Here is a 12,247-nt window from a genome sequence, read left to right on the forward strand (position 1 = left end):
GTTATCATTGGGAAACCATTTTAGCGAGTTAGTCATCTTGAGGTAGAAATGTCGATGTGCATGATACACACATGGAGATGTGTCTAGATATTCTCGTCGTGAAATTTGCATTTGAAGGGTTTCATGGCATCTAAAAACTCACAAGTTTTTTCTTGGACGTATATGGTGAATATCTTATGTTTGTGCGTGTTGAAATGGTCATTTTTAGTAACAGCCGATCTCAAGGAAGAAAGTCAAAGTTAGGTTTTGGGTAAAAATAGGAATTGGGAGGACCCTGAACTCCTTAATTTGTTTAGTAACAAAGAATTGTCCCTGCTCGAGGGAAACAAGAAAAATTTCGGGATACAAAATTTTGGCTAAAAAACCAAACTTTTTTGTTTCCCTTCCGTTTCCCCCAACCCCCTCCCCATTTTCTTGACGCCGATAAGAGTAGCCGACAAACTATCATTGCCGACGATTTTTTTTTCAAAATCTCTCTCCTCTCTTCCTTCTTGATCACCACCACCTCCTGTCACCTAAGAGTTTCAAACCACCTCACTCGGATCTCTCTCACTCGAATATCTCTGATTTCTTTCTTGATCTCTCTATCGAATCTCTCTCTCGAATCTCCCTCTCTCGCTCAACCAACTGAAACCCTAGGTTTCATTCATTATTTCCGACTAAAACCACATGGGTTTCGGTCAGCTGAAACTTAGGATTTTAGTCGGTTGAGTGAGAAATAGAGAGATTTGAGAGAGAGATATTTGAGAGAGGGAGCATGGTGGATTGGAGGTGGTCAGAAAATATGATTGGAGGTGGTCCAAATTGGTGGGAGGTAGGAGGTGAGAAAGAAGTCTTGTGTTCTCTAGAAAATCTGACATTTATGCTAAAAAACTTGTACCTGGAAAATTTTTTTCCCTTGTAACACCGACCAAAGTTAATGAAGTTTTGACAAAAATTAACATCTTTTTAACCATTCTTATTTTTCTTTTGGAAATTGACTACGATCAACGATAGTCATTACATTGACATTGATACATCAAAAATGTGATAAGCTCGATAACCGCTCATTCAAACTCTAACAAGACCAGACCTATAGCCCAACGAAACTATGGCTTAAAGCCCAACTATATTATTTATACCTTAATAATTCCAATTCAAATAACCAAAGATTTCATCTTCTCTGGAATTCGAACCTGGGATTCCAATTACATTTTAACCGACCATTCTTAGTAACACCTATAGACACTACTTGGATATTGGGTGATATAACAACTGATTTATCTTGTGATAAGATTTCTTAAAATGTGCTGGTGTGTCCAAGAGGCAAAGTACTCGGGACCCTTCTTTTATCTTTAAAGTCGTATTTATTTGTATTTTGGATATATGTACAGGAAGAAAAAAAATCATGCAAGGAATGAAATGCTTATTTGCACAAGTTGGATTCTTTATATTTTGAGTTGTCTGGTTGGAAAGTTCAAATTGTTGGGAGACAGGGGACGTACATGAGATGAGTTATGAAAATGGGCGTTTGAGAACTCAAGCCACTCTTGCTTGTCAAGATTCCGAACTTAACATTTAGAATAAAACCTTAAGACAATGGTGTGGAAATAGAAATGACGATGGTGTGGAAATAGAAATCGTCACCTTCAGATGAGCAAAGTTCCAGTTCCAGTCTAAGCCAAACCAACAGACACGAACAAGCGAAAGCGAAGTTCAGATGATGATGAACAAGAACTCAAGAACTCGAGCTCAGATGAATATGAATATGGATACAATACATGCCACCCACAATCAGAACAAACTCTCTAAGCGAATCTTACTACCAGTGATAAGGGTGGCTCAACAAGCGAATCGCCGGTAGGAATTCAAAGAAGACATAATGTAGTTTCTCAAATTATTTAGGAAATGGAAATATGAAGTGCCCATTCATTCTAAAATACCCCAATCTTGCGTATCCAAAAACACCCCTTTGTATCTATCTTCATCTTCTTCCCTTCACCAATACCACCGCCGCCGACCACACCACCACGCACTCTCTCTCTAGGGTTTCATGCATATAAAACCCTAAAGAGAGAGAGAGAGAATTTGTGGTACCTGAAAAACGGTGAAGTCACTTTCACTGTAACAGTAATACACAAACCATTATGTTATCATTTTACTGTTTTCAATCATAAGCTTGAAAGGGGATATCTGCACAATAACTGTTTTGGTTATATTGGGTCTGAATTCTTTGGTGATATATATGAATAATACATTCTGTAAGCATTCAAATCAATTCAAACAAACATGAAAGCAGAAAAAGGGGTGTCGTTTCACTTAAGCACTTCACTTTTTTAATCTCCAAGTCAAACATAGTATCTAAATTTAGAATATCGGTTCGTCAAAGTGCAAATTTGAAAAGCTCATTGCTAGAAAACATAGCAGATTCAATATCATCCATGTTCAGAAACTTCAGGCGAGTTTAACACAACTTGAGCAACAGAAGATTATCTCAGCCAGAAGCTCTAAGTACTCGAAGCGACGTGCTTGGCAGGAAAATGCGCTAGACTCTAACTAAGAGTTAGAAATGGAAGGAATGGTATGTTTCTAAGTAATTCGGCAGCTTGATATTTATATTGCCTTAGGGCCTGGAGGTGGCCGGAGGACTTGTAGTGGTCGGGTATTTGTTATTCGCTCTGAAGACAAGGCAGGACTTCTACTGCTTGATGATATGTTTTTGGAAGTGGAGGTTGGTGGAGGACTTAGGGTGGCCATAAATTATATTTTGGCTCTAGAGGTAGGCGAATTAGACTTAGGCGAAGGATTCGTGGCGACCTAAATTGATGTTTTTGACACTGGAGGTAGGAGGATTCCTACTGACCTGATATAATTGTACTAGGCTCTTGAGGTAGGCACAGGACTCAAAAATGGAATGGGACTTGATCTGTATGAACTTGGACCAAGCCGAGTCAGTCGGACATCATGCATATATATATAAATATATATTATATATAATTCTTATCACCGTTATCTTTATTCTGCGTGTCTTTCTCTCTAGAAAAACATAACAAGAAAAAAGAGGTGAGATCTCAGACAGTGCACTGAACTCATAATCGGTCAGCATCAAGGTGGGTGCTGATAACAGCCTTAACACGTGTTGGACCTGGACGGGGTACCAATAAGAAAAACAGTTTTGGTTCGTGTTTTTTGTCGTCATCTCTGATATTCAAATACCTCTAGGTGCTGACTCCAATAATATATGATAAAATGACACTATACTATACGACGGATAGTTTTAAAAAAAACAAACTATACGAGAATCAAGATGATGAGTGTGAGACGAATTGTAAACTGTGGTTGCACAAAATCAACACAGAAGCTATCTAAAGTACATACTCCCTGAAAGTAGTCAAGGAGATTAACTGTGAAAAAGAATTTAGCAGTAAACAAGTAATGTTAGAATTGACAGGCGAAACCAAAATTTCGTACATAACTTACATGGATAGATGGGTGATTATGTGACTCCAATATGGGTTGACTAGATGAAACCCATGAAGCTTGAGTAATATTGATGACAAATAAAGTTGCTCTTTGTAAGTAACATTCATCAGTCATAACTCATGATAAGCAAATCTTGAGGAAGTGAAGCGGGATCAAGCTCCCAACAGTCTTCAGGAAGGCCAGTAGCTTCCTTCCCTGAGAGCTTCCTTGAAGGAATTAGATGTGAAAATAATCGAACATTATCTTTCTCGAACCATCTAATAGCATGAGAACCGATTTCTCGTCTTTCAAAAACTGTCTTAAATCCTTTAACCTTCTCAAGATATGCAATGCTTACATAAGTGTCACTATGACTTGTGAGAAATACAACTATATCATAAGACCGATTATCGACATTTACTTCCCTCCCCTCATCTCCATCCGGAGTCTTCTCTTTATAAAGGGCCCATATTTCCCCTTTCTTCGGGTAAATCCTATAAATGTTTCTAGCTATTCGTTCACACTCGACAATATGAGAAAATAAATCAACGTACTCAATGACAGTTTCCCTACCAACCTTGAATCGACCACATGAAATATGAGACCCTGATGTTTCCCAACATATTAATCCTTCCTCTCTGGTATTTTGCAGATCTAACCAACTCATCTTCACTTTAAAGGGATTAACTGAGACAACTTTATTAATTAAACCATAATTTCGTGGCATTTCATCATCGTCATCATATAGAGCCCAAACTTGACATCTCTTAAAACTACGCTCCATCCTGTCCTTATCAAAATCATAGAAATCAGAATCTTCAACTCTCATTACCTCAAGGTTGCTACTTTTCTTAGAAACCATTGCAACATTTCTCTCTTCTATCCCTTTCTTCTTCTTCTTCTCTTTCTCCTTTTGTGTCTTCTTATCAACAACCTTCTTTGTTTTGTCCTTGTTACTTTTCGCCTGTGTCTTTTCCATCATTTCTTTCATTGTCATATTTTTCTCCTTTTCCTTTTCCATTTTCTTCGCTCTCGTCTCGATTTCATTCACCTTTTCCATGTTTATGTCCATTTCCACCGTCTCCATCTTTTCATTCTCATTTTCCTTTCTTTCCCCACTTTCCTTGATTTTTATCTGTTTCTCCGGAGCTTTTCGCTTTGCTTCCAATTGCATTTCAGCCAAAGTCATCTCTTTCCCGGTTTTTGCCTTCTTAGATGGAGATTTCAATCCCAACCTATCCAAAAAATTAAGGATACTATCTTTACGTTTTTCATTACCGACAACTGATTGCCCACCGGATTCTTTCCCACCATTCACCTCTGATAAACTTCTAACCCTAACCCTACTTCTACCTTTATCACTAACCCTAGTTTCCTCATTATTCATAGAAACTTCTTCAGCTAAAAAACTCTTCTTACAATTAGGGCAAATCAAATTATGACCAATATACTGTCTCTCAAACTGATGAAACAATCTACAAGTAGAACAAGCAGTCCAAAATGTATCAACTAATGAAACAACATTACTAGATTGTGTAGCTTGTGATTGTAGCACTAATCTAAATTTAATATCATAATCTTTCCTTTGATTTTTGTCAGAAAGAACTCGAAAAGCTTCACCAACATGTTTAAAAGCTTCTTCTGAAGCAAAGGAAGTATTTTTATCTGGATGTAAAGTTAGGGCAAGTTTTTTGTACTGTTTCTTAATTGAATTAATATGAGAGAAAGGTTCTACCTGAAGGATTTTATACCAATCTGGTGGTGAATCTTTTGATGAAGGTTTTGTTGCTGCTATTAAGATGTTGAAAGTAGTAACCATTTCTGAAATTCCATCAAGGTTTGGGTAAAGAGATTTTGCTTTTTCAGCATATTTTAGGGCTGATTTTAGTTTGGATTGTTTGTATCTTTCCTCTGCTAGGGTTTTCAATCTCTGAGCTTCTTTTTCCTCTTCATCTTCAATTTCTTCATCTTCAACTGGTTTTACTGCCATTTTTAGAGAGAGAGAGGAAAAGAAAGAGAGGAGCTTGGAGAATGAGTTAGAGAGAGAAATTAGGGGTTTTACTTCTTCGGTTGAATGTCTGGGAAGTACAGTTTAGCGACTGATATGTACAACTCAAACGTTCTCACACTCTGGTTACACTTGCATGGCCACGTCGAGAAAAAAAAAGGGGTAAAAAATGTACTCCATAGATTTTGATAGACTTCAATGGATTTTGTCAATGAAAAATTCTTTACCCTCTCTCCTCTCATTAACAGTGGGTTCGAATATATTCACAAATCAAACCGTCCAATAGTCAACCCTTTATGTAGTAGCCTTTGGATTTATAGTCTCCTTCATCAGTCCTTCTGAATGAATTAGTCATGGAAGAAATTGATATAAATCATGTTCTAGTCCACACTTGCATGTCCAAGTGGGTCAACACTTGCTTGCTCAAGTAGTTGAAAGTATTGACATAAATCCTAAAACTCTGGAGGTCAAATTCAATTTTCAGAGGAAGTGGAATCAAAGGTTTATTGAACTTGGGTTATTAAAGGTATAAATAATGTAATAAATTTGTCGGACTTTAGGCCTCTTTCATGTTGGTGGGTTTTAGACTTCTTTCGTCCATGGCTAAACTTAGGCAGTTATCATGCTTATCACATCTTTGTGATGTGTCAATGCCTTGTAACGACTAACGTAGATTCTAGTCAATTTCTCAACAAAAAAAAACTTGTTTGTAATTATGTTTAGTGTATTTCATTCTTCTTTCTCTCTGTCATTCTCTCTCTTTACACTTTCTCCATTGCCTCTTGGAGTTGAGAAATTCTCCCCCGAGTCTTTATCGCAGAATTTTAACAGAAGAAATCACTCCCTAAGATAACCAGAACTCTGATTAGAGAAAATCGAAACCCTAACTTTAACGAATGTCTCTTCGATTCCAGTCTCGCAATTTTTTTTTACTAGATTAGTTCTTCTTTGTTGAGAACCGAAAAAATTTGTTTTAGAAGTCAGAGATCGGATCCTGAAAACTCCCCTCCATTGATTGGATAATTATCTCTCTCTTTCTATGACTTTGCCTCTTTCTCTTCAATTTCAATCAACTCGAGTTCGTCTACTAAATCATTGGCACTCGTTGCATGTGAATCATTGAAGGTTTTTCAACTTTTCTGATTTCAACTAAATCTCTCTGTGGTTTTCATTTGTCTGCTTAAAGTCTTCATTTTGCTGTGATCAGGGTTCAGATGAATCAATTGAGGGCATGTATGGTTCTGATTTCTTTAGCTAACCAAATATCTAAACCCCATTATTCATAATTTAATTTGGAATCCCCTAATTTCAAATATTTTGGTGCATTTGATTTCAAATCTTATTATGATATCCATCTTTATGTCTGATCCAGAGACTCCAGGTGAAGAGGAATCTCAGATGCAGTAGGGAGACACTGATGGGCCTAGAAAGGTTACCCTAAATAGGTCTACACCCGCAAGTGCACGGGTGTCAAGTTGTAATAATTTCCGGTAAGACCGGTTCGTTCCTCAGAGACTAAGTGAAACCTATTCTAAGACTTGGAAGTAATAAGATTGTAAAATGATTTGGTTTTGGTTTTTAAAATAAAATAAATAAAATATTAAAATAAAATTACGGAAATGAAAATGAACTCAAATGGGGAGAGGAGTCTAGGGTTTAGGATTCCACCACATAAAATCACTTTTAGAAACAAATACTTAAAATGGCTAATTCTCTTTTTTATAACTCAGAATTTCGGATAATGAACTATCCTAATTCCGGGAGATGTTTTCGTTAAAACCGAATAAAACATAACAATGTAATCATTTTATTTTAAATAAATAAATCTCTAAACTACTATTTATCAATTAATAAGTATGAACCGTCAAATGATTTAACATAAGCACGATGCATCAAATCGAAAAGTATAAATAGTGAAAAGAAAATCTATTTATCAAACTAAAACGAATTAAACTATGAAGCATTAATCAAGAGTTAATCAATAAAAATTATATCTCTAAAAGGTCAAAAATGGGTTTCATCGTAAAACCCTAGATGGAGAGTCTTAGCTAATCATGATCGAGATTTAAATAAATATGAATAATAAAAGAGAATGGAAGAAAACTTATCTTTTTCGCTATTTCCAAACCAAACAGGGCCTTAGGGAAATGATTTCCTTCTGTTATTCCCAAAATTCCGCCAAACAGACCCTTAGGGAAAACTATTTTCTCGTCTTCCCGGAAACGATTTCCAGGTGAGAAAATAATTTTCCTTCCCTGGTTTTTCTTCTCCTTCTCTGTTTTCTCTTTCTTTTTCTTTCAATCTTCTCTCTTTTTCTCTCTAATGAACACAGAAACTCTCTCTTAATCTTTATAACCGAATATGATGAAGAAAGAAGAAAAAATAATAATGGAGTTTTATAACTTTAATTAAATCTCTTTCTCTCTCTACAATTCAAGAGCTTCTCTCTTACTAACTCTTTCAATCTCTCCTTCTCTCTCTCACAAAGAGAAGAGTCAAAAGAAAAAGAAACCTAACAGTAAACTCTCAAACTCTTTCTCACTCTAGCTCTCGGTTATACTTTAATGGCCGAATGGAGAGATGATTCTCCTCTTTCTCTCTGTCTTTCTCTGTCTCTCTCTCTCTCTGATTTTGCTATAGGTCGAGCTCGAGAGGATCAATCCCCAAAACCGAGATAATCCATCAGTTGTTCTTCTCTGTTTTTTTATATTCCATGGCCGACTCCCTCCAATATAGCATAAAATCTCCATTGATATATATCTCTTTCTTCCCTTCTCTCTCTAACAAAATCCGGTTCAAACCGAATCCTTTCTTTTCTGACCGAGCATGTCAAAGAGAATATCTCTCTTTCCTTCTTGATCATCTCTCTCGGTTGTATCTTCTATTAAAAGAAATTGTCTCTCTGTTCATATTAGAATCCAGCGAATAATGTTTATCCAAAATAAAAACCGAATTTCTCCTTCATCTCTAACCAAATCTTCCCATGATATCTCTTCTTATCCCCTCTCTGTTGTGAAGAAATCTCCATTAACCGAGTTACCTAATCAGTATATCTCTTGGTTTATAAACTTTGTTCTTTCTCTCACTACTGTATTGTGTTTCCTAAGTGAGAATTGAGGAGGTAAGAGAGAAGCAAGTATTATCCCTAAAATAAAAGATCTCACCCACAATTTTGGTGCCAATCAAGCATGCTAGCTGGGTGTGACGTGAGAGAAAAGAGAGGAAAGGACCCAGCTAATCAATTAGCTAGTACATTTGAGAAGATCCGTTGTAGCAGGGATCATCAAGTTAGTGTGCACCCGAGTAGATTGACCGTGGGATGGAAGATGACGAACACGTACGACCTTGATCCTCCCGGACTACCTTATACACTGCATCGCGCAACATGGAAGCATCCCTTGGTAAAAATCCCGAATATCACTTACTGACCGAAGGTAGCCCGAAAACGTCCAGATGAACCGTGTCTCCCACTAGATCTGTGCCACGTGTCCTACAGTTGACTTGGTTAACCGATTTTGAACCAAACTTTGACTAACTACAGTTTTGTCATCCGTGCTCCGATTCGACTTCCGTTTTCGCCTATTGATTCGTCTCGGACTCTACTTTTCAACCGAGCATCAAAATTAACCACAATTACCAGAATGCCAAATGACCAAAATGCCCTCAACACGTCTTTCTCTTGTTTTTAACCATTTTCCGTGCTCAATTGCATAGAAACCACCTGAGTAAGAGAAACAAGCAAATCATCAGAGTAACCGCTCGAAAGTGACTAACTAACCCGAGTTAAGAGGTCTAGATGGGACATTTTCATGTCTCATCAAACATCCCCAAACTTAGATTTTGCTAGTCCTCGAGCAAAACAGAAAAATAACACCAAGCCCAGTTCACCACTTTCGTAGGGAATCACGATTGCACTTAGCACGTGCAACAAGCCGTTAAACCTCTAAGTTACCCTAGAGGACGAGTTTTGTCTCGTGAGGGTTTCCAGTGAATATACCCACAAAATTCAAGAATTTCAAAAATGCAGAAGGATTTAAATATGATGTGGACTAAAAATATTTATCCGGTAAATTTTCGAAAGTTAATAGAAACAAAATCCAAGTCAACCAGACCACACAATTTCTAAAAATCCCTTCACTAGTAATCAAGACCCGAAGTGCACGTGACCAGCCAATATAAATATCATTTCGGTTTAGAACAGACAAGACTTTGATTACCCTCTCAATACATTTCGCCTCGACTACTGCCTCACGGTCATACACTCAAAAATTAAAGTCACTCAAGAATGGTTCACTCTATGTGTTAGTATGAATATGAAGGAAAACTCAACACATGAAAAAGACGGACTAAAATTTTGTGGACGACTGATCTCAAAGAAGGAAACAACCACTAATACGGGATGGGGAAGCTAACTAACTCTTCTCACCTGATCAACTATCTAGCAGTGTTTCCTAGAGGTCGATAGACACTAATGATGATGTGACTAGAACTCCTGAGAACTCGACGTCTTCAAATCTTCAAGAACTACTTCAAGGGATAAACATTTTTTTTTCGTTGATTTTTCTATTTTTTTTTTTTTTTTTTTTTTTTTTTTCTTTCTTCTTTTTTTTTTTTTTTTTTTTTTTTTTCATAGGACTCAATACAAAAAACACTTTCTTGGTACTACTCTTTCTTGGGTAAAATTCTTTTCATTTTGCTTCATGCCTTATTCTCAGGGTTCTAAATGATGGATTTCTATCTTCCTCTAGTTGACACTGTTTTCAAGTTTCCAGACTACAAGAGAAAGGTCTACTTCCTGATGACATCCCTAGTGGTTGTAAAATGTGAACTCAAGAGATCAACTGAGCTCTAATGAATATTGCGAGGTTGAGTAGCTCTTCACTCTACTCGGAGTTAGCGCAGAAGAGATCACTCAAAACAACAAGAAAGGCTCAGAACCTCACATAGGTTAAGTCTTCACTAATGATCGATTAAGTTCTCTCAGAAATGTCCACTCTTCACCTATCTAACACTCACATGGCTAGTGCACAAACAACTTCAAGACTCGAAATTCGTGGAAAAACTTTTAGCAAAAGCATAGTAAAACCAACTAGATTCTATGGCCATTAACAACCAAAAACAGCTAGACTCACATTTTCAATCCAAAAATTAAAAATTTTGAAAAATTTTAAACCCTTTTGAATTTTTGAAATAAGGACTTAGCAAAAAATTCATTCCCCTATCCCCAAACTTAAACCGAACATTGTCCTCAATGTTCTGAAGACTATGCAAAAAAATAACAGGGTGAAGGGAGAGATATTACCCGATTCAGCGTCCTCTGCATGGGTTGCCTCCCAAAAGCGCTAAGTTTAACGTCTTCAGCCAGACGAAACAGATGATTCAAAAAAAATAGAAAAGATTTAACCTACTGGATTACAGATATGTGATTAACTGTAGACCAATATTCGATACATCTGTGAGTCCACCCAGAACACAAATTTTTCAGTAAACGATAGTCTCACATTTTTGTGAATTGCAGAGAGTGCATGTGAGACTATCAAAGAAAAGGGGCAATCCCCAAACTTAGTGGATGCACAGTCCACTAAGTAACTATAAATACTTGGACCAATGACTAGAAAGTCATCAAAAGGATCGACATAACAATGAAGGGCCAATATATCCGTCGAAGGCAGAAAGTCATCTGCAAGCTTAGTGGATAGAATATCCACTATTTCCATAGACGTTCTAGAGGAGACATCTGAAGTGTCCCAAAAGGGATCAACAACCGAGTCTGAGACCATGTGAAAGGTCAAACTAGACTCTAAGGGTAAGGCAATATGCTCGGGGACCAGGTCAAGGTCCATGGTTTCCTTAGGTACACAGTCTGACAAAGTATCTAACATGTCTCTAACGTTATCAATGTCCTCAAAGACATCTGAAGCCTCGCAGTCAGGTATAATATCATGCCTTCCTAGAATTTCATCTAAGGCTGACTCCTTACAAATCTCAAATGTCGGAAAGTTCAGAATAGTGTCATTCCCAAACTTGCTCATAGAGCCATCATCTTGAATATCAATGTCTAGTGTAGTCCTATCATGGTGAGATGACATAGGTGGAGGAAGCAAGACAACAAGGTCATCAGACCTTTCAGGCTCTAGGGTATTATCAGTAAATTCATCGACATTTAACTTAGTACTAGGGTTAGACGTATTAACCTCGTCATCGTACCTAGTACCTTCCTGAGTTTGGGGTGGTGAACCCCCTTCCTCGTCGGCGAATAACTGCGACTTAAACATTTTCATCTGTTGAGCCAAGGACTCAGTATCCTGCTGCATTTGAGTCGCAAATTGTGACATAATCTCAATAAGACGACTCTCGGACTCTGATCGAGATCTATCTTCAAGAGTCTCCTCGTAATAAGGTTCGCTAGTGTAATTAAACGTAGACTCTTGATAATAACTTCCTCCGTACATATTAGGATCATACCTGTCTCTAAAGTCATTGGTCTCAGAATAGTGTGGACAATAAGGTCTCTCATATATATTTGGCGTCGGACCATATCCATCGCTAATCGGACCATCTCTACACATTTGTTGATAATCTCCTAATGTCATATGAGATTGATCAAGCTCATATGGTCTACTCCACTCACTAATCGGACTGTTTCTAGACATTCGTTTATAATCCTGAAATGTCATACCCGGTCGGTTAGGCTCGTCTCTACACATCTGTTGGTAATCTCCTAGGGTCATACCAGTTCGGTTAGGCTCAACTAGCCTATTCCCCTCGTTAAGTCGTTGACAATCTCTTAGAGTCGTA

At 37.4% G+C, this 12,247-nt stretch overlaps 1 protein-coding gene across 1 annotated transcript; it reads right to left on the bottom strand.

Annotated features, from left to right (window-relative positions):
* Positions 1 to 1,408: 1,408 nt before the first annotated feature.
* Positions 1,409 to 5,685, bottom strand: LOC147536638 (DNAJ heat shock N-terminal domain-containing protein). The gene is made up of 2 exons (XM_086642675.1): positions 3,460 to 5,685; positions 1,409 to 2,076 (listed from the first exon to the last, which is right to left on the bottom strand). The coding sequence occupies exon 1, from the start codon at positions 5,429 to 5,431 to the stop codon at positions 3,569 to 3,571; it is 1,863 nt and encodes a 620-aa protein (XP_086498801.1). The 5' UTR covers positions 5,432 to 5,685; the 3' UTR covers positions 1,409 to 2,076; positions 3,460 to 3,568.
* Between the last annotated feature and the right edge of the window lie 6,562 nt (positions 5,686 to 12,247).

The sequence above is a fragment of the Eschscholzia californica genome, unplaced genomic scaffold (genome assembly GCF_041429995.1).
Source record: "Eschscholzia californica isolate CP2 unplaced genomic scaffold, dmEscCali1.0.p SCAF_5, whole genome shotgun sequence".
In the NCBI taxonomy this organism is placed as follows: Eukaryota; Viridiplantae; Streptophyta; class Magnoliopsida; order Ranunculales; family Papaveraceae; genus Eschscholzia; species Eschscholzia californica.

Coding starts and splice junctions, on each gene's coding strand:
- LOC147536638 (XM_086642675.1), bottom strand. CDS start 5,431: ATGGCAGTAAAACCAGTTGAAGATGAAGAAATTGAAGATGAAGAGGAA.